General features: G+C 39.0%; 1 protein-coding gene across 2 annotated transcripts in view; it reads right to left on the bottom strand.

Annotated features, from left to right (window-relative positions):
* Positions 1 to 213: 213 nt before the first annotated feature.
* FGF14 (fibroblast growth factor 14) overlaps positions 214 to 23,665 on the bottom strand; it is a 560,221-nt gene continuing 536,769 nt past the window's right edge. For both annotated transcript variants that reach the window (XM_063460105.1, XM_063460111.1), the window contains exons 4-5: positions 12,975 to 13,173; positions 214 to 1,690 (exon numbers count right to left, since the gene is read on the bottom strand). In XM_063460105.1, coding sequence (XP_063316175.1) covers positions 1,554 to 1,690; positions 12,975 to 13,173 — 336 coding nt within the window. In that variant the 3' untranslated portion in view covers positions 214 to 1,553. The remainder of the gene's footprint in view (positions 1,691 to 12,974; positions 13,174 to 23,665) is intronic.

The raw sequence follows: 23,665 nt of genomic DNA, 5'->3' as shown, positions 1-23,665 counted from the left end.
TTTTTACCACTTATGGTATATGAGGGTGTGTGTTGTTCACTATTTTTTGTGAGTGTGTTGGAGACCTATATAATTATTATTGTTTGTTTCAATAAAGGTTGTCAGTTTTTTTAAAAAGCTTCTACTATTGGATATCCATCAAGGGGTAGCAGTGGTGAGGTGGAGCACCCCGGGAATACGAGGAGCTCTCCTCATTACTTCTTTTGTCTACTGTAAATACTTCTGATATGCTTGGGTTTTATGTTTCCACATAAACTGGGTTTGTTTACCGTAACCTAAGCAAGGCACCTTTAACGTAGAAATTCTGGTTTCCTGAAAGCTCTGTGGTAGAAGTATGTAGGAATTGGTGTGGAAATTAATTGTACTGGACTCTGCATGCTTAGCTAAAATATTTTATTCATTTATCCAGTATATTAAACAGGAAAATTTCAGGATATGATGGTTTGTAACCACTTGCATTGCTGTTGCAAAAAAAAAAAAAGAGGGACACAACATCCAACGCGCCCATGCGTAGCTTAATGAAATCTAGGGAACTGCCAAAGATGGGCATGATCTTAAACTGATTTTCATAAAAACAGGAAGGACCTTTTTATTTCAAAATAGAATTACTGTAGGTAGCGGAATTCTTGTTAATCATACTGGTTTTTAAATTATGAGGAATTGTAGATGAAAAATGAGCCTTAATTCAGGCCTACAAGGCCTACAGAGTTCTATGGACCCACCATCTTAAAAACTGGCGGGTCTTTCTTACTGGGCAAGGCAAATGTTACCATTACCAGTAAGCTTGTGATATGTATAAAACACACACAAAAAGGAAAGTATAGGGATGTCAAACACTGTTTTGGCCTACTCCCCACTGGTAGTGTTTGACACGTTTCCCTCTACTATAATGCCAACCTGCAGAGCACAGAATCTGTTGCTAAAATGTTTCCACACTTGACCAGTATTTCATAAAGACGTGTCATAGATTAGCTGTTTGAAGGCTTCCTGATTCCCTGATTGCTTTCAGAACTAAGCCACCTAAAACATTCAAGTTCTAGAGGAACGCAATCCCTGCAAAAGGTCACAGACAGTGGTGCAAGCAGCCTTGTACAAAAAGGGTTAGAGAAATCCATAATAGCACAGTTTTACAGCGTCTAACTAGAAATTACTTAATATTTGTGTGCTACAAAATAGAACTTAAACACATCGATTTCGCTGTAATTGGACTTTAAAAGAGGGGTAAAGGTAATCGTCAGCAGGCAAGGTATCAAGTGAACTTGTGAAGTATGTCATTCACATGAAGTGTCACAGTCACGGAAAAGATATTAAAAAGGCATTCCATATCTGGTAGGGCATTCCATGGTCTGAGCTTAGCTGGTTCCACAGGTGTCTTCTAGTGGAGGAAGGAGCTACACACTGATAATTATCCATCTTTAACATGTTGATTCAGAAACAGCAAAGAGCCAGTGTGTGTTCACTTGGTTGACACTGGAGTTAGGACAGTCTGGTGGGGGATAAAATGCTCAAGTGTGCAGAGGGCTCGATAAGTCACAACACCCTTGAGGGCGTAGCTATGATGTCTTACTCTTAGTAACTGGTTTGCCCCCGTTCATTATTGCAGATGCACTTGTGCTTTTACTTGGAGTCACCCGAGTCTTCGGCACTGTTTCTCCAACATCATGCAAAGATGGTTCTCGGTACATGGCAACTGTAAGAATAAAGAAACACACTATAAGTACTGATTGGCATGTCAAACAAGTGCACGTGCACTAAATTTTAGAAAGTATGTGTGTCCAACAAGTAGGGGCAGAAAACTATTTGAGGCCTCGATTACTGCTGCTTACATTGTAATTTGTCCCATGCGAACACACCAAGAAACCCGTTGTTTTTTTTGAATACACTTTGATAGATAAATATTTTTGACAGAACTTCAGTCACTCACGCAAAACAAACAAAAAATAAGTTGTATACTTATCTGTGAAATATGGAAGCCAATTAGTGCATTCTGATTTGAATTATAAGGACAGCTAAACAGGGTTCTCTTGCAGCTATGAAATATCATATTACCAGATAATCTCATAGTCAAAAAAACATTTTACGATTAGGCTGCAAAATATACATATTACAAATGAATGCTGTGAGGTTTCTACTGAATAAAATTTCATATTGTACTGTGCTATCAAAATGTATCACAATAATTATAAAAACAGGTTCTGGCTGCTGCTGACAGATGACATTTAATTTTGGGTAACTATGATGCATAAATTCATATTATGACTTTATGACACAGTTTAGACACTAAATATAAGGATTAAAAGGGAAAAAAAAGTTGGCTTTATAGTAGCGAGTATCCAAATATTGTATTAACAAAGTCCATTCATTTAATGTAATAGTATACTATATTAATAACCATTCCTGATTTTGTAACATTAAGAGAAAAATGACACATTGAGTTTTAATATCACAATAGTTTGTTTCTTTTTTTGAAGAATACATTGTATTTACTTACTTTGTAAATAGGAGCTTGTTTGAAATAAGTAATATTGTCCAAAGTGTATATAAATCTTATTTGTATTCATTTATACGGGGAACCCTATCTGTTAAATGTTTTGAGCTAGGAGGACTTTCTGGTTTTCCATGTACATAAAAGTAACTTTGTTCATCTAGGCTAGACATTTATTAATCCAAAATAAACCCTATATATATGTACTTATTGAGAATATGCATAATATTTATACTTGTTTCCAAAATCCACATTGTTTTGTGTAAAATTGTATAGATTGACATTTAAATGTGTATGTCATCATTACAGTATGAGCTTGCTATATATTCTTAGTATATTAATATGCTATGCCACAGTCATTACACCTGTACATTGATATGCCTTTAGTCTTTAGAGTGGGAATTCTCTTACCGATGATATGTAATGCTGTTTCACGAAGTAGAGTACTTACCACGTGCCCAGGGCTGAGCTTAACATATCGATTGGCTGACATTTGTTTACTATCGGAGGGTCGATGGTTGTGTCACATACAGTGAGCCACCAATCCAGCATCTGTGTGTGTGTCTCACTTTTAAGGTCAGAGGGAGTGAGACTGTGGCTTGAAGCCATTTGCTAGACAAGTTAAAGCATAATGCAACTATGGCCAGTTTGGGTCTGCCTTCTATGGAGCAGTGGGCCATGTAGGAGGTGGGGCCCAGGGCTGCTGCACCTTTTGTTCTGCAGAACCAATGTAGTTTCACCATTATCAGAAGAAATGTATAAATAATAATGCCCAATTTTACAATTGCCAAGATGCACCTAAACATAGCATTATAGTTAGTGAAATAGGTTTATGGTTTGGGAAGAGCAACCTAGAGTAGACTGGCTTGAAAATAAATATGAGTACATGAGAAAGACTACCTAGTAGTTTGGAAATAAGGATTAGATTATGACTCTCCCTAAAACAGTTTGTCAGTAAGTATCTACGCTGTGAAAGGCATGTGTCATAATCTTGCCAACACATGTCAAAGTGACTGAATGGGGTTTATTTACTAAAATGTGGTGTAATGGAAACAAGGGCTACATTCTGTTTTAATGGTTGAGCACATGTCTGAAAACTGAATAGCAACTCACCACAGCTGACTGTTTAGTTAATAAACCTAGTATTTGCACTTTAGGTACATCTTGTGTAATTAAAGGGACACTAGTCACCTGAACAACTTTAGCTTAAAGGGACTCTCCAGGGAGGAGATTTTACTCACCTCGTTCCAGCGCCGGGAGCCTCGTGAAGCCGCGCCCCCTATTTCGTCAAAATGCCGAAATAGGCGGGCGCGAGCAGGGAGCAATCAGACGCTTCCATTTGGAAGCGTCATTGCTCCCTTGTGCGCATGCGCGGCTTCGCCACACATGCGTACATACTTCAGAGGGCGTCATTCATGCCGCCCTCTGAAGTGCTGAGCCGAGTGACAGCTCATCTCGCGGTCTTTGCCCGCCCCCCTCCTCCGCTGACAGGCTGGAGAGAGAAGGCGCGCACACAGTGCCTTCTCTCTCCTGAACACGTCAGACGTATTTTAATACGTCTGACGTGTACAGGGCTTTTTTAGGGCCCTGCGTGATAGGAAGTCCCTCTAGTGGCCATCTGAGTGACGGCCACTGGAGGTATTCCTATCAATCAATGTAAACACTGTATTTTCTCTGAAAATACAGTGTTTACATTAGATTGCCTGCAGGGAGCTATAGATAATACCTGAACAACTACATTAAGCTGTAGTTGTTCAGGTGACTATAGTATCCCTTTAATGAAGCAGTTTTGGTGTATAGAACATGCCCCTGCAGCCTCACTGCTCAATCCTCTGCCATTTAGGAGTTAAATCCCTTTGTTTATGAACCCTAGTCACACCTCCCTGCATGTGACTTGCACAGCCTTCCATAAACACTTCCTGAAAAGAGAGCCCTATTTAGGCTTTCCTTATTGCAAGTTCTGTTTAATTAAGATTTTCGTATCCCCTGCTATGTTAATAGCTTGCTAGACCCTGCAAGAGCCTCCTGTATTTGATTAAAGTTCAATTTAGAGATTGAGATACAATTATTTAAGGTAAATTACATCTGTTTGAAAGTGAAACCAGTTTTTTTTCATGCAGGCTCTGTCAATCGTAGCCAGGGGAGGTGTGGCTAGGGCTGCATAAACAGAAACAAAGTGATTTAACTCCTAAATGACAGTGAATTGAGCAATGAAATTGCAGGGGAATGATCTACACACTAACACTGCTTTATTTAGCTAGAGTAATTTAGGTGACTATAGTGTTCCTTTAAAATAATGGGAGCACGTCATGATAGGAACAGCAGCAGATACAGAGAAACCAATAAGACCGAAAATGAATAATGATCCCTGGGAGAATGAACACGATAAAAGTGTCTCAGTTTTTTTTTTTTTTAATTCTTTATTTTTGTAGTGCATAACAGGAGTAACATACAGGCGAGAGGTACCCCAACGGCAGTCCTCAGGCACACGTATAACATTTACAACACTGGGGTGAACCGTAATGCATGCACATTTTTTTTTTTGCTGAATCAGAACAGTTAAGGCGAGGGAAGTAAGCCAAATAATGATAAGCAAGAGTAAAAGTCACTGTGTTCTGTTGGTTAGTGGTAGGGAAGCGGGCAGGGTAGTGTCTAAAGGTTTAGAGGCGCATGAAGAGGTTTTTGCACAGGTAGACGCCGTTTAGTGGTGAGTGTGTGCGAGGTAAGGTAGGAGAGCTACATGCCTTTTCCGTCCCTTTAACAATTATGGGTTATTCTGGGGAGTACGATATGCCTTGGAGCGATATGTGAGCATTGTAAGGCACCGTGAATCTATCCATTAATGCGGGAGGCTATCTGGGTCTAGGTTTGACTTGGCGGTAACCACAGGGGATTTAATTTGAGTGAGGGTGTCTGGACCTACTGGCAGCGTGTAAACTTCTGTAAGGCACATATTCTGTTGCAGGGTGTCAATAGGTGGAGCATGACCCTGTTTAAAGGGGCGCATAGCTCAGCGTGTCCCTTCCGTGCTAGCCCTCCGTATCTCCCCTCTATAGTTAATCTGGCGTTTACCTTTCACTATGTGTCCTCGTTCGTGATCTGTGTGGTATGAGATCATGGGGAATGAGGCCCCGGACCCTCTGTTGGGGTGGGTGTATTCTACCTTGTCCCGGGAAAATATGAGGTGCTTAGCCTGTGGTACCCTATCCAGTGGCAGTGTAAGACCCGATGAGGGGTTGTTTACCCAGTTTTCCTATTTCCCTCTTGGCAAGTGGGATATATGCACGGCATGCAGGTGTGTTAGTCTGATAAAATTCGAGGGCTGGTCGCCGCGAAGTGGCTGGTTAAGGTAGAGGGCATAACTAGAAGGGGCCGGTTGGACTTGTGAAGTACAGATACATGTATAGGATTACAGCTATGCAGGTTACAAGCCGGTTAAGAGATAGTGCCTCGTCAGTGTCACAGCTCGAGAGAGGAGATCACAGGTTGTATCAGTGGCCAGTATGATCTCGTCTCCCGCGATGCGGTTTATATAGAACAAACCATACTAGTATATAGAAACATACATATAAAGAAACATAAGGGTTAGTCATAACTTAAGTTGTTGTAGGCTCATTTGTTAGGCAAGCAATATAACGTCCGTCTTGGGCAGCGGCTTGGGTGACAATGCCGTTGACAGACGTGAAAGGCTACCGCTACTTTTATAAGCGCCGGTGTCTAAGTTCGTGGTAGTAAAGCCGGAAAGTCAACAACTGTTCATCAGTGTGCTGTCATAATGTGGGACAATTTGTAATATACACTTTTAGACGGTGCATCCTCTAGCGCCCGGTGGTCCCGGTGCAGCGTGCACGAGGTGCGTGCGGCTGGACCCGGCCTCAGAGTGTCCCATAGTCTTTACGTCGTGACTGTGGCATAGGCCTCTGGAGTGGAGCTCTGGGGGACAAACGGGGCACTCCGGTCCGGATCCCAGGTATGGGTGCGGTTGGGGGAGCCGGCGTTGGTATTGCTCGCGTTGGCTGGCTCCGTCGGTGTCAGCAGCTCTTGGGGTAGGTTTAGCATTTGGAGGAAGGCCGGCGCGTCCCGTATATCCTGGATGCTGTGTGTGGTCGTCCCTGTTGTGACCGATAGAGTCCTGGGCGGTCGCCACCTATAGTCCAGTTTATGGGCTCGGAGGAGTAAGGTGAGAGGTCGAAGTGTTCGGCGCCACGCCAGGGTGCTGCTGGAAAGATCCGGGTACAGTGAGAGCTCCATGTTCTCAAATCTGAGGGGAGTCTTGCCTCGGAGGGCTGAGAGTATCGCTGCTTTGTGCCCGCTGTTACGGAGGTTCAGTATGACATCCCTGGTAGCATTGTTCGGTGCGTTTGGGGATTTAGGGATTCGGAAGACCCCTACTGGGGTGATCGTAGTCTGCCGTCCCTGTGGTAGGGTTGTGAGTAACAGACGGTCGATTAGTTTTGGCAGGTCGGCGTCAGCGATGGCATCGGGAATTCCCCTGATTTTGAGGTTAGAAGCGCGCCTGGCGTCCTCCAGAGTCGCGAGGCGTTGTTCATACTGCCGGTTCTGGTGTTCCAGGCCTTGCACTGTGTGGTGTAGCGCGGAGATTTCTTGGGCTTGGGTTAGTGAGGAGCCTTCGAGCTCTGAGATGCGGCCTGTCAGGCCTTGGAGGTCCGCGCGCAGCGCTGAGACCTCCACGTGGAAGCTGTTTTTCAGGTCCGCCATCATCTCCTTCATAATCGCCACGGTGAGCGGTTCCGATTCCCCCTTCTTCCCGCGGTGTTTTGCCTGTCGCGGTGGATCTGGGGATGGCTGGTATACCTCGTCCCCTTCATCGGAGAAATCCTCGGAAAAGTCAGAGCACCCTCCGTGTTGGGCCGCCATGTTGGCCTCGGTGGCTCCGCGTGCTTGCAACCACATTTCCCCGATCGTTAGTCCCGGGGTGGGCTTGTGTGGTATCGTTCTTTTCCCTTTCTTCCCCATTAAGTCTCGTGGTGTGTCCCAGTGAGGTAGAGGGAAATTTGGGGGGTATTTCAGGCGTTTTTCTTTGTTTGGGGCTCGGAGCTCCGGTAACATGCGTCTGTTTGCTTCAGCGTTCAGGCCCCCAAAAAGTGTCTCAGTTTTAGCAGTGACAAAAACAAAATGAGAATCTCTACTGATTTTAGAGTAGCTTACTTAAGTTTATTGATGTCCGAAAGTTGGGTTGTGTTTAGCAATTTCTAAAAATTGGGCCTTGATTTAAGAAGCTTTCAAAATGATTCAGTACAGTTAGAAAACATTGCAAATGTTTTTTGTTTTTTTTAATTCTTTATTTTTCTGTGCTCAGTTGTACAAGCAAGTTACATTCAGCGTTTCTTGAGATCGTCAGTTTACATTTAGTCAACAGTAGTGAGTATACATTCCAAATGTTTTATCTACAAACATTTCCATAGACGGTACTGGTGACTTAAATAATTTGGTAAGATGTCCTAACAATATTGAAGCATGTTTTTTTTTTAAACCCTATTAAATCAGGGTTAAGTAAGTATGGAACTGTTTACGTTTTTTGGATGATGTTATGAACGTTAAATATGGTTTAGCAAACATGGTCAGATTATATTATATTGAAATTTGGTTGTTGAATTTCTTTTGTAATTTTTTTTTTTTACCTCTCAGCAGTCCTGAATAATCAACCTCTGTCGTGTATAGTCTTTACCCTGTGCAGAGAAGGTAAGGGGAATGTGGGACATCTGCCTAATGTCTGGAATCCTTGCAGGAAGCAATCTAGTGGTTTATTACATGTGTTAATTTTCTATTTTTTTATTACTCTATAATGTATTTCTGATTAAGTTTATATAAAGTCTTTTCAACATTTCCAGATTGAGTAAATTAAATAAATCTGAGTCATGTGAAATTATTGACCTTGATTTCATATGTAGCTAAACAGCATGAATCACATGACAAAACCATTAACTAATCAACTATTTAAGCATTTGCCGTGATTTCCACTGACACCATCTAAATCCCGTTAAAGCGTTTCAAAGTTTGAAATTACATTTTCTCTCAAGAGAACATGCCACTGGAATGATCTATGTCTTTGGACATAATTGTTATTAGAACATTTCAGTTTGCTGATTAATTAGTAGCTCTATGAAAAGGCACATTGACCTACAAATGAAACAACACAACATGTGACAAAGTATCAGGTCTGCATAGATCTTTTGTGAATAATGAATTATAGCCCTGGGCCTTCACTTCATTGGCTATAGCCAGACAAATGCGAAAGGTCAAGGCCGTACAAATGTCATCAAACTCATTCCTGTTAAATATGTCCTATAGATTATTCTTTAAGATTCTGGTCTGATGACTTGAAGCTATTGTCACTATACAATGCCACAAATAATGCCTACACAACTGTTAAAACCCAATCTGTCACTGTATGTCACAAACGTATCAACTGCCTAGCATTTTATAAAGCAAACTCATTTATCTCTTCCAATCTTGCAGGATTTTAATCAAGTGAAAAGGCATGGCTGTCTGACACTCATGCGGGTTGGGCATTTGCCCCTTGGCCACTAGTACACAGAGGTTTGTGGGTAACTGCCTCAAAGCTAAATACTACATATATATTACAATCTTTTATTAATTGATTTTATATATTGCAGTATTAGTATAAACATTTAATGTAAAATTTAGAATGAAAGTGGAGTGTGATGTGATAATGTGCTATTTCGGCCTCAAATTAGGCTATTTGTTTGTAGTTGCGACCCAGGTCAAATGTAGCTAACCCTAATCGAGTATGTAGCGTGTGTGCTAGGGACTATAGGCAGGGTTGAATTTATATGAATTTATATTCCCTGTTGGCAGGGAATTCTAAGGCAAGCCCTGCTTCCCCAAAAAGGCATTATAAGCAAGTTTAATTAATTTATGAACTGCCCATTGAAGGCATAATATATATATATATATATATATATATATATATATATATATATATATATAAAATATAAATTGAAATTTGCACTTGTAAGTGAATATTTCTTCTTGCAATGTAATGGGCTTGAATTTTTGAGTATAGTGAGTGTATGCAGCTGTGTAAATGCACATAGGGTTAAAATTAATTGTTTGAAGTGGGGAGGGTAAAAGGGGGGTTAATGTCAAAGCTAGTTTACATAGGGTGTTAAGAGCATTAATTCTTGAGAGGGGTATAATTGCATGCCTCCCAACCATACCAAATTCAGTCGGAGAGTCCTGATTTTTGGACCTGTCCCGTAATCTAGTCTTAATTCACTGGTGTCCTGCTTTTGGGGACACCAAGGAACTGTCCCCAACAATCATTTTAAGAGTGCATAATTAGATATGCTCGTGCTATGATTAAGGCAATAGGACCCTGCAGGGAGCACTGCAGCAGAACACTGGAGTTGAGAGGTATGTAGGTTTTATAAAAGGGGTGCTTAAAATTACTGAGTTTAGGTTAAAATTGAGTTACATTTAGTATTGAGATGCATGGTGTGTTTAAGTTTTGAAGTAAAGGGCATGTGAAGGTTATTTGTAAAGTACTCACACTTCTTTAATTGATATTAGAACAGAGGGTAGCTGTTATACAGTGTGCATCACTCAGTGCTGTGGCGTAAATTAAGGAATGTATATTTTGTTCTAAAATTATATTGAATAAAATATATAAAGCAACAGTTCACATAGCAAAAAAACTTATTTAGATACAGCGCTATCTCAAGGTGGCAACAAACCTGCTAGATTGATACCCTAACAATTTAACAGGATATAGAGAGTAAACGTGGAATGAGACATGCTGCGCCAAAACAGCTATATACTTATAATGCTTATAGATTATACAATTTTATATATATAATAAATATAAAATTCACAAAAGGTAGTTCTTGTTGAATGGTGAATCGTTGAACAAGAGGTCGTCTGCTGGCTCAAATGTATTTGCTTCAAGCAATATATTCTCTTGTTGTAGGATATTGTAAATAGGCACAAACAGAACCTTTATTGGAACCTCCATATGTCTTGTGGGACATATCAAGGTTCTAATAAAAATTCTGTTTGAGCCTAGCTCAACTGACTGCCAAGCTAACATTAACATCGAACATTAATTGTAGGAGCCGAAGAGGCGTGAAGGTCAAAATTATTTTTCCTCCCTTTTGAAAATATTTACTTCTTAAAGACAGTAGAGTGTCATAACTAACTATAGAACCAACTGCCGTATATACTCGAGTATAAGCCGACCCGAATATAAGCCGAGGCCCCTAATTTTACCCCAAAAAACTGGGAAAACTTATTGACTCGAGTATAAGACTAGGGTGGGAAATGCAGCAGCTACTGGTAAATTTCTAAATAAAATTAGATCCTAAAAAAATTATATTAATTGAATATTTATTTACAGTGTGTGTATATAATGAATGCAGTGTGTGCGTATGAGTGCAGTGCATGTATGAGTGCAGTGCGTGTATGAATGCAGTGTGTGAGTGCAGTGTGTGTGTGTATGTGTATGAGTGCAGTGTGTGTGCGTATATATTAATTGAATATTTATTTCCAGTGTGTGTATATAATGAATGCAGTGTGTGTGTGTATGAGTGCAGTGTCTATGAGTGCAGTGTCTGTGAGTGCAGTGTCTGTGAGTGCAGTGTCTGTGAGTGCAGTGTCTGTGAGTGCAGTGTCTGTGATGCAGTGTGTGTGATGCAGTGTGTGTGGTGCAGTGTGTGTGAGTGCAGTGTGTGTGAGTGCAGTGTGTGTGAGTGCAGAGTGTGTGTGTGAGTGCAGAGTGTGTGTGTGAGTGCAGAGTGTGTGTGTGAGTGCAGAGTGTGTGTGTGAGTGCAGTGTGTGTGTGAGTGCAGTGTGTGTGTGAGTGCAGTGTGTGTGTGAGTGCAGTGTGTATGAATGCAGTGTGTGTGAGTGCAGTGTGTGTATATGAATGAAGTGTGAGTGTGTGTGATGCAGTGTGTGTTTGTGTATGTGTTGGTGGGGGTGGGCATTTAATATATTATTAATTATTATTTTTTTTATTTTTTTATATTATTATTTTTTTTGTATTATTATTTATTATTTTTATTTATTTTTTTCATTATATTTTTTTTTCGTCCCCCCTCCCTGCTTGATACATAGCAGGGAGGGGGGCTCTTTCCCTGGTGGTCCAGTGTCATTGGTAGTTCAGTGGGGGGCAGAGGGGGGCTGGCAGAGCTGTTACTTACCTTTCCTGCAGCTCCTGTCAGCTCTCTCCTCCTCCGCGCGGTCTGTGCAGCTCCCTCTGTCAGCTCCCAGTGTAAGTCTCGCGAGAGCCGCGGCTCTCGCGAGACTTACACTGGGAGCTGACCGAGGTGCTGAACGGACGGCGAGGAGGAGGAGGGAGCTGACAGGAGCTGCAGGAAAGGTAAGTACAGCTCTGCCAGCCCCCCTCTCCCCCTGTCTGTATTATGGCAATGCAAATTGCCATAATACAGACTCTGACTCGAGTATAAGCCGAGTTGGGTTTTTTCAGCACAAAAAATGTGCTGAAAAACTCGGCTTATACTCGAGTATATACGGTATATAAGGTTGACTCATTCTGTTCAAAAAAACTGTGTATTTCACCATTATTTAACCTATGTGACAAAGAAAGATTTTACAAAAAATACGTATGTGCAAAAATACAATAACATTAAGGATCTTCAATTTCTCTTCCAAAGGGGTCTGACTATAAAGGAACAGCCACAGCCCCCAAAATGGATAATATTTGCATATAGAGGTATAACAGGCAAAATAAATCATAGTTTGAAACTGTATCACTTGAGGAATTTCAAGGCAATCTGTAAATATTGAAGTTCCAGAGAGGACCTCACTAAATAATCCCAGGTGGGGATCATACCACCTACGCCCTATACATTGAACAGTTTGTCCTGCTCAATTAAATAGATCTACCATATAAGAAGATTTTCTTTACGATATACCTCAGAGGGGTGATGAGCACCCGTTTCTACATCTGTTTGTGAGTGTAACATTAATAGTATACTGGGAGGTATTCCACTATTTGCTGGGTTACGCAATCTATTTCATGTGATTTGTTTCCAGATTTCTTTTTTCTGGATATTCTTTCCCCAGTGTTTGATTTCTCCATTCATACAGGTCGTTTTCTAGATATTTTTTCTGCCTCACACAAGTGTTTGCTTTTTCTTCCACCATTTTTACTTTATGTTTATTTAGTTGTATTTGTGAGATACTTTAGGAAGATCACGTTCACATGTGTTTTCATTTCTAGTGTTTCTGGCTTTTTTACTTAGAAAAAGAAATCTGATTCCAATTTTTAAGTGACCAGCCCTATTATGAGCAAAATACCGCAATAACGGTAGCAAGTATCACTGTCCCAAAGCCTCAAGCTCCAGTCTAGCAGGTTCCAATTGACAGTCAATGTGGCCATATTTCTAAATTGACTGCTATTTATAGGAATCGTATGTCAAAGCAACCAACTGGTATTCCAAGGAAGATCTATACACTTTCTCAGGATTCTGACTGGGGGACTTACCTTCCAATGGCTTGGGTAGAAAATGAGCTGCTGGTTTCGTTTTCTTGACTCTGTTTCCTTTCATAACTTGACCTTCTTTGTTGAGACCTAAGAACCAGGCCCTCCCAGATTCCTGCTGTCTGTATATCATAGACGAGTAGATAACATAATAATTCTCAAAAACAGACTCTTTAAATTTGCATTCCAAAGTGAAAAGTTCCTGCATAAGAAATAGAACACAATTAGCAGTTGTCAAAGAGTTCACAACTGAATTCATATTATCACAGTAACGTTCTATTATAGACTAACATCACTTTCTACATTTAAAGTATTGTTGCCAACTTACCAATAATGTCAAATAGACTATAAAAGAGAAGTAAAAATGTATTTCTGTATTTTTTCTGTAATTTCAGACGAAGACTCTATTTACCATTGTAATATGCTTTTCTTAAATCTAAGACAAATCAATTGAATACAAGGCATTTAGAGAGTTGCTTGGCATATTGGTAACTTTACTATGAGAACATAATTAACCATTTGTTTCTGCAGCCGTGTCCTTTTTAATACAGTTTATATTCAGATTCTAATAATGGAAACGCTGTGGGGCTATATCATGTCTGGTATCATCAAATCTCTGCAGGTTTTCTCTAGTCTAGTGCATTGTAGTGCTCATTTTGCCAATGTTTAAAATGCCAAGCTACGGTGATTCATATTGGCTAGTGTCTATTAATATAGTATATAGACAACATATTTAGTGAATAACAACATACATGCGTACATAGAAAACGTTCCTTCTGGGTACAGTAGTATAGTACGTGTATCCTATGTAGTTACACTGCCAATATATACAATTGTTACAACACAAAATATCTGCATTGTAGAGCTCTGCAGAATATGTTAGAGCTATGTAAATATAGTAATAGCAGTACTAATTATAATGCTTGCTGTACAGGCCTGGTTTAGCTATATTGATAATAAACGAAATGTGGTTAATTTCAATGAAGTGGAGTGGACTGAGTGCAGTGGTCCTGTCCATCTAACCCTGCAGGTTTCTAAAAACTGTAATGTTTACATTGCAGAGTTGAATTTCCACATACTGGTGACTGTCATACTTACAGCCACTAGAGGTGCTCCCACTGCAATGATTTCCTCATGCTTTCTTATGGGGAAGCTTGAATGCAAACACATACACCGCGCATGCGAATCAGATCGCCAATTCTCTGCAAACTGGCGGTGTGTTTATATAGGGAGAGGGGCATTATAGCATTAAAATACAGATTTGTATACCTAGCCCTGTAGTGTTCCTTTAATGTTATCTTTTCAGTTAACATTTTAAATCTTTATATATATATATATATAGTACATATAAAAATTATGTGAACTCCTGCCCGGAGTGCTCCTTAAAGCATCTCTGTCACTTTGTGGGTTTTGCTTTTAAATTAATAATTTATTGTCCCACTATTGTTCCTTGCTTTTATTTAATTTTTTTTAATCTACCTTAGTTTTCTAGTTATACATAAGGTAAAGCAGGGGCTATATTTTGTCTTCATCACTCCAGACCCCTAAGGAACTTTAGAATGTTGAAAAGTTTTGTGTGGGAAGAGCATGTCCTCTTTTTTCATTTTGCAAAAAGGGCAGATTTCAGTAGAAACTTACACTTTTATAAATTAACATGGCTATACCCACTTAAGTCTCAAGCAGACAACTGGTCCTGTTACTTCCTGGTTTCATTAGCTCAGTGTAGCTTGTAACAGACCGTTTCAGCACACAAGGGGTTAAAATCCGTTTAGGCGATATTCCCCTTTCAGATATAAAGGCAGCTACTGTAGAACACCAAACTCACGAATTGAATACAAGTGAATGCACCAAACTCCCGAACTGCATACAAGGGAATAAGGTAGCACTCCAAACTCCTGAACCGGAACCTCACGAATAGCTGCTAGCAGACGAACAGGAAAAGCTCCCAAGCGGCTTACACTCCTGGCAATCAGTCTCTAACAGCATACAGTAAATCCCCCCAAATACGAGACAAAGCTGCATGTTGAGGGTCTGGCAGTGGTCTGGTTTATTCAGGGCTACCTGCCCAGTATTTATGCAGGTCTCCCACCTGGTGGACACTCCCCTAGCGGACCAGATGGAAGACTGTAACACAGACAGACATGTGATCGGTTTAAACTGCACGAAGAAGAACCAGGAGGCGGACGGCTCAGCGGTGTTCGTGCAACTAAGTGCCAGTGAAGTGTCCCTTTAAGTAAAATTCCTTCACAGTTGCTGAGCTAATTTACAAACAATCCATCTGTCAAAAGAATCCCACAGAACAGCAAACTACAGACCTCACAGACAGAGGAGAACAAAATGAAGGCGCCCAGGTATTAACATTCAGCCCCAGGAATTAAAGATAATAAATAGAAATATAGGCAAAATAAGGGAGTATAATCACTGAAATTGAGTAAAGAGATGAAAACGGAAGTAAAAAGAAAAAACAAACATGACAGAACAGTTTAAAGAAACATAAGGTAATTATTATATCTACATAGCGAGGGACCAAATGAGAGCACCTTGATTCTTCTTGATTAAATAAAAACTATTGGCCATAAGGTACTACAGAATTAATTATTGTCAGTTCTATGCAAGTTAGTTATATCATTATTGAACCAAGAAGGAATGAACCATGGCAACATATCAAAAGCTCCACTATCTGCTATCCCCTTGCATAATAATGGGTTATGCGCTTATATGATGCATTTCAGTTAATTACCCAGCAACTCTCCATTATCTTGAACAATTGTTGCTTATTATTTGGGTTATAAACTTGAAACCGCTTCAATCAATCAATTTCTCGATTACTTTGTAACATCTTTATCATGGCATTCTGTGTACAACCGACACTGTTTAATTTTTACATTTGCTCCAATTAACATTTTTACAGTGACTATCCATTTATGTATTTGTACTCTTTAGAATGCCTGTGTCCAATTTAATATGTTATATTTTGAAGCATCACCATTGCAATGCAACAGATAGAGATTACATACAGTGACATTTTAATATTATGGACTATTTCTCTTAATGGACGACCAGTCTTAGGCTGAGAGTGCCAATCACTAGATGCCTGGTTAAACCTCTGCAAACTGGCGGTGTGTTTATATAGGGAGAGGGGCATTATAGCATTAAAATACAGATTTGTATACCTAGCCCTGTAGTGTTCCTTTAATGTTATCTTTTCAGTTAACATTTTAAATCTTTATATATATATATATATATATATATAGTACATATAAAAATTATGTGAACTCCTGCCCGGAGTGCTCCTTAAAGCATCTCTGTCACTTTGTGGGTTTTGCTTTTAAATTAATAATTTATTGTCCCACTATTGTTCCTTGCTTTTATTTAATTTTTTTTAATCTACCTTAGTTTTCTAGTTATACATAAGGTAAAGCAGGGACTATATTTTGTCTTCATCACTCCAGACCCCTAAGGCACTTTAGAATGTTGAAAAGCTTTGTGTGGGAAGAGCATGTCCTCTTTTTTCATTTTGCAAAAAGGGCAGATTTCAGTAGAAACTTACACTTTTATAAATTAACATGGCTATACCCACTTAAGTCTCAAGCAGACAACTGGTCCTGTTACTTCCTGGTTTCATTAGCTCAGTGTAGCTTGTAACAGACCGTTTCAGCACACAAGGGGTTAAAATCCGTTTAGGCGATATTCCCCTTTCAGATATAAAGGCAGCTACTGTAGAACACCAAACTCACGAATTGAATACAAGTGAATGCACCAAACTCCCGAACTGCATACAAGGGAATAAGGTAGCACTCCAAACTCCTGAACCGGAACCTCACGAATAGCTGCTAGCAGACGAACAGGAAAAGCTCCCAAGCGGCTTACACTCCTGGCAATCAGTCTCTAACAGCATACAGTAAATCCCCCCAAAGACGAGACAAAGCTGCATGTTGAGGGTCTGGCAGTGCTCTGGTTTATTCAGGGCTACCTGCCCAGTATTTATGCAGGTCTCCCACCTGGTGGACACTCCCCTAGCGGACCAGATGGAAGACTGTAACACAGACAGACATGTGATCGGTTTAAACTGCACGAAGAAGAACCAGGAGGCGGACGGCTCAGCGGTGTTCGTGCAACTAAGTGTCCGTTTTTAGATCCATGGGGTAAGCGCTGAACACCGCTGGCCGCTCGGGACTTTTAAAATGGCTGCCACCATGTGTTCAGTAAACGAACAAAGACCACCCTGCCTTCGTCAATTAAGCTGCGGTTAACCGCAGCTTCAGGGAAGTAAATTGGCAGCACAATCCAGCTCCCAGGTGGTCGCTTCTTCGGCAGTTTGTTCGGTAGATAAAATCTACCGAACACCCCAGCAGAAAGGCACGAATAAGCCTGTCTGCAGGGAAAATAAGTCTTTTAAAGTCTGGTCCATAGTCCAAAGGCAGCAGGCGGGCAACCAGGCTTCTCCAATGCAATGTGGTGAGATTTCTCTCGTCACATGGCTAAACTCAATAGGCAGCAATTGTGAAGAACACCTGCCTTGCAAAAACTTCCCATAGAGCTACATTGGGAAGTCTGTGCTTGGACAGCCACAAAAAGTCTGGGCGGAGTTAGAACGGGAGGGCTTGCAAAGGCAGCAGACAAGAGAAGTGCATGTTTTACAATGAAAAAAATGCATATTTAAATACATGCACGTTTTCATTTTGGGTATATCTAATAAATAGTGGCAGTGAAGTGTCCCTTTAAGTAAAATTCCTTCACAGTTGCTGAGCTAATTTACCCACAATCCATCTGTCAAAAGAATCCCACAGAACAGCAAACTACAGACCTCACAGACAGAGAAGAACAAAATGAAGGCGCCCAGGTATTAACATCCAGCCCCAGGAATTAAAGATAATAAATATAAATATAGGCAAAATAAGGGAGTATAATCACTGAAATTGAGTAAAGAGATGAAAACTGAAGTAAAAAGAAAAAACAAACATGACAGAACAGTTTAAAGAAACATAAGGTAATTATTATATCTACATTAGCGAGGGACCAAATGAGAGCACCTTGATTCTTCTTGATTAAATAAAAACTATTGGCCATAAGGTACTACAGAATTAATTATTGTCAGTTCTATGCAAGTTAGTTATATCATTATTGAACCAAGAAGGAATGAACCATGGCAACATATCAAAAGCTCCACTATCTGCTATCCCCTTGCATAATAATGGGTTATGCGCTTATATGATGCATTTCAGTTAATTACCCAGCAACTCGCCATTATCTTGAACAATTGTTGCTTATTATTTGGGTTGTAAACTTGAAACCGCTTCAATCAATCAATTTCTCGATTACTTTGTAACATCTTTATCATGGCATTCTGTGTACAACCGACACTGTTTAATTTTTACATTTGCTCCAATTAACATTTTTACAGTGACTATCCATTTATGTATTTGTACTCTTTAGAATGCCTGTGTCCAATTTAATATGTTATATTTTGAAGCATCACCATTGCAATGCAACAGATAGAGATTACATACAGTGACATTTTAATATTATGGACTATTTCTCTTAATGGACGACCAGTCTTAGGCTGAGAGTGCCAATCACTAGATGCCTGGTTAAACCTCCCTCATACTGTGGTGCCAGAGGATGAACTTCAGGATTAATCTATTCAAAATAATTTAACTTCTGAAGGTAACATGGCACTCCTACTCCCATAACAACTTCAAAGAGCTGAAGCGGTTATTGAGATGGGAGTGTTCCTTTGAGAAGAAAAATAAATGTATTGCCACTTCACCATCATGTAGCATTTTACAATACAGAAATTACTCTTCACTGTACAGGTTTTTTCTCACTGAAAATGAAATACCATCAAAAACACAACAAACTATAATTCAAAAAATAGAGTCTAAAAGCATTAGCAATGATTCAGAGCCCAACAATTAATATTCAAAGAACAAACATGCCAAAGCAATGTTGAAACTTAATTTATTGTACGATCAGATATGTGCTGATATCTAACTGGGCTATTTCTGACTGGGGGACATGTGTTAGGGTACTTGTGGCTACATACAGCACGTCTCAATCGGTGCATCATTATGGCATCGATTTTAAGGCAGGATGCTGCCATAATGTTTCATTTTATTTGGAGGCAACTGCGCATTACCATTCTTACACAGACAACCCGGTGTCATTCTGGCGCTGATGCACACATACAGACAGTGACAAGTTTGAAAATCACTGTAACAGGATGTGATAACTAAGACGATATAATATGGTGTGACATCATTACTTGACATTTATATAAATTCATGATGTCACAACCGGTTACACTGTACTTAAACTGATAACTGTGTTTGTATGATATAAGTGCTATTTGGGGACCAACGACCAACAACATAGTTGCTAAAGAAATAGTTTCTAAAGAAAAATAAATATAGGAATATAAAAAAAATATATTCTAGCTAGACTGTAAAATCAACAAGCTATATGTCCACGATATTTTCTCCTCTGTATTTTATTCCAGGATTATACTCATAACCTGTCCATGTAGCTTCCAAGATTTTTAGAATCTTAATCTACTCTTCAAAGTACAGTCAACAAAAACAATACAAAATGATCTGTTTTTGTGTCTTCTACACACGTCAGAGGTACTGTGTGAGTCTCGGTTTATAACTGGTCATCATTCTATATTCACTGAAATGTTATCATCAAAGGAAACCGTATACATAGTTACTCAGAGCAGATTCATTTCACATAAACGTGTTTTCCGTCGTTTCACAGGGAAACAGCAGTGAACCAGTATCACTATATCAACATCACATTTAGTCACAGTTTAATACATTTCTCCGTCAATCCAACTTTCCAGTCCACTGCACCTATAACAAATAAGTAGCTTTTAATATCTTGGAGATGGCAAAAGCCATCAAGCCTTGTGGTGCTGAACCGTACATGGTAATAGGAACAGAGCAGGTAAGTAATAATTCACTGATGACTTGCCCTCCTGGGTTGTTGCAATTCTATTTATAGGATGCTGTCCTTTCAAAATGAAGTTTACCCCTGCTTTATTTCTATTTCACCGATCCATCACAATATTGACTTTTGAGATTATGCTATTAAAGTGATAGCGACTAGAATGATTACAAAGTAGACAATCATACATTTGTTACATGTTTGACAGGAACATAATAGTCACTGGAAATATAGATTGGTAAAGGAAAGCCAAATTATTTGGTGCTACGATGAGGATTTACCATTAGCGGCATTTTACTAGGCAACTCATGGCCTTAGCATTCCAATGCTTAGAGTGAGATAAGGCTTGTAAAACCTAATTAAGTTTTATGCATGGCATAGAATCCAGACAAAGATAACATATTTGAACTATTAAAGCCATATGAAAAAATATAAATCTACATTTTGTATGTGTGATTGCAGTGTCAGGAGTCTACTTGCTGAGTGTTTTATTGTATGATGTTTGCAACTGAAATGTATTCAGAGCTGTGTCTGGAGCTGAATGCTACAGGGTACGGTAATAAAATAAGTCACCTGATGTATGACCAGAGCACATAGGGGTTGTTCATCTGTGCTTTTCAAATAAAATTACATTGAAAATCAGCTCATTCCTCTCTGGGAATGCAATCAACTGATGACTGAATTGGGCTCCAATAGCCCTCAAAAATAGCACAGCTAAATGTGGCCATTACACATTATTGATTTATGACTGTCAATGTAGAATAAAGTATGTGTTTCTATTTATGATAAAAAGATGAAATAAGAAAAACTTTAATTTCAATCTGAGTCAATGTTCAAATCAATAAATTGATAATACAGTGGGATTTTGAGGGTTTCATTTTCTTTATTGAAGGGTCCCTCCAAGACCCATAACTACTATAACTCATTATAGTGGAATTAATGCTGTCCTCAATTTTACAAAAATACTAATTATAGTGGTCTGTGGTTGCTTGTGGATATGGCTCAATGGGCAATGTCAGACATTATACACAATTTGATGGAAAGATATTTGGCCCAAGATCAAAATATGCTCCATTTGCAAGTGCCAAATGCCATTGCACAAAATGTAACTTCTCACACATGACTAATTCACCAACCACATATAAACATACATAATTATTCATATACGTATATACTAATAATATAACCAATGCACACAGCCTCATGTATAAACACGCACATCCAAGCACTCACACATTCACCAACTCCCAAGGCCAGTACACCCAGCTGTGCATCTACCTGCAAAGAGGCTATTTGTAGTTATTATTGGTATCAGATCAACAAATGGCATGGAGGACACATTCAATCATTGATACTACCCTATTTTAAAGTTTAGTATTTCATTCTTATCTATAATACACCTTTCTGTTTACTATGAATAAGTAGTTTTTAATTTGAACTTTTATTTCACTTTTGTCCCTTTTCTTTGGCCTATCCCTTCTATGCATGGCAGCTAACATACCACTTAATTTAGCTATGTGCTTAGAGATCAGTCACATGATATCAATGGTGTGAACTACACAATCCTCTAGCACACAAGAGATGACTGAAAGTACCATAGCTCCTAGAGGCAAGTGTGTTTGGAGTGATCAGCAATTACTATGCCAATACAAAAAAAATTAAGTGCAAGTACAATATAGACTGTAGTTATTTCTAGCAGTTTTGCAGATAAACCAAATGCACCTTTAATTGTCTAAAATGCTCACTGGGTCCCAGAATCCACCTGAAACCCTTAAGGGCCAGTCCTGCTTCATGAGTGCATACTTCCCAACATGTAGGATGCTGGTAGACTAATGTGAATGTTCACATTAGTTGTCCATGTTTGGGTGGCAATGATATGCTGAGAATTCTGGGTTGGAACACCCCCAATGAGTTCTTTTTCATATGTATAGTTAAAGAGACAAACGTATAGATTTATTTTATTTTTTACGGACTGACAACAAAAATTATCTAGTTTGAATATGTCATACTTCTGATAGTCAGTCAACAAAAAACACAATAACAAAAGCCCCCACTCTTTTCCGTTATACATAAATATACATTATGATGAAATGACAATTCTATACAAATTTATGCAAGGCAATGATGAGGGTAAAAATGTTAAAATTAAACAACCATCCTCATTTATGCTTCCATATTTGTTTTTGAACTCTCCGATTGATTAACAGATATTTTTAGACACTTGAATTGTTCTGTCTAATCAAATGAGAAAGAATTAATCATAAAATGAATTCATAATTACAGTAAACACCTCTGTACACCATCACAAGAAAATTAGTCTCCACATTCCCATATTAATAAGCAATCTGCAGCTTTTGGAATACTTCAGTAAGGGATGGAATTTATGTTTTACATTTTTTTTTTGTAAATGTTCGTCTGAAAATTGAGAATAAAGGATCTTAAATGCTACACTTTAGGGTAGGGTCCAATATCCATTTGATATTTCAAATAAAAATTTTAATTGGTCTTAGAACTGTTGAGTATATTTACCTAATTCCCAAATCAGCCATTTAACTTTGAAGGGTTATTTTTTCATGTAGAATATGTAGTAGTTACATAATGTTTAATTCACTTTCTACAATGAGTTTAGTCTAAGGCAGTAAACTAGTGTAGGTTAATCATAGTGGATGGAGCAAACCTTTAACATGTACAAGGTATTAAAAGAAGACAAGGATGTAATTATGTTATATACGATAGAATTGCTTGCTGGTAAGTGGAGCTTGCAGTGTTCTGTTTTCCCAGAATTCCCAGCAATATGTGGTGAATGGTGATCAATGAATTTTAGCTGAATATTTACATATACAACTGGAACGTAATTTAATCTATGTGCTTGCTAGCATTACCATGCTATATTATTATGCTGCGTAAACATTATTCATTCACTTCACAAGATAGGAAATATGGTCTGTATACAACTAGAAGCCACATACAGTAGAAACGTGTTTTGCAGCAGCTTCATGAGAAGAGGGTTTTTAACCTTAGCAGTATCCCTACTATTGGAACGCTATCCGGAATCGAAGATCAGTGAAGCACAGCAGTCTATGTAAGAAAACAATTCCGAGGACAGCTAAAGTGGCTATAGACTCTTTATCCCATAAGAATATATGCACTATGTTTTTTTTATTGTTTATTATTTATAGTTTTTTTTTGTCACAAGTTTGATACAGTAGCAAGTATATATAGATTATACTGACACTTTTTTTGCGCTTTTAGTATTTTAATGACTTTAATTATTTTATAATATTGGCCGTATTTAAATGCATCAATCACTTTAATTGTGACAGTGTTTTTTAATCTTTAGTGGTGGTTATTTTTTTGATATAATTGCTATTTGGGCACTTGTACTTAAGTGAAATTGCATGTTAATGATTACAGATATATTAGATTATTTTGCACCATTTTTCACCTAATTTTGTTGTATTGTGTGGCAGCTTCATGAGCTGTTTGGATGAATTTACAAAAAGTAAATTTAATTTTTTTTTTTTTTTTAAACAAAATTATGTTTAAAATAAAAGAGTTGGGGCGGGGCCGGGCCGCCGACCTGGACGGTCGGAAGTCAGAGCGGCTCCGGCAAAACACAACGGAAAGCACGCTAAAATCTTGTATATTTTTCACCTAAAGCGAACCGACAGCACCGACGCCCAGTGCCGCGGTACAGATGGACCTGGGGAGAGGCTGGCTCGCTGAGCTACAGTCCCCCAGGGGAGAGA

Source organism: Pelobates fuscus, chromosome 1 (assembly GCF_036172605.1).
Source record: "Pelobates fuscus isolate aPelFus1 chromosome 1, aPelFus1.pri, whole genome shotgun sequence".
Taxonomy (NCBI): Eukaryota; Metazoa; Chordata; class Amphibia; order Anura; family Pelobatidae; genus Pelobates; species Pelobates fuscus.
This window is presented reverse-complemented; position numbering and strand designations above follow the sequence as displayed.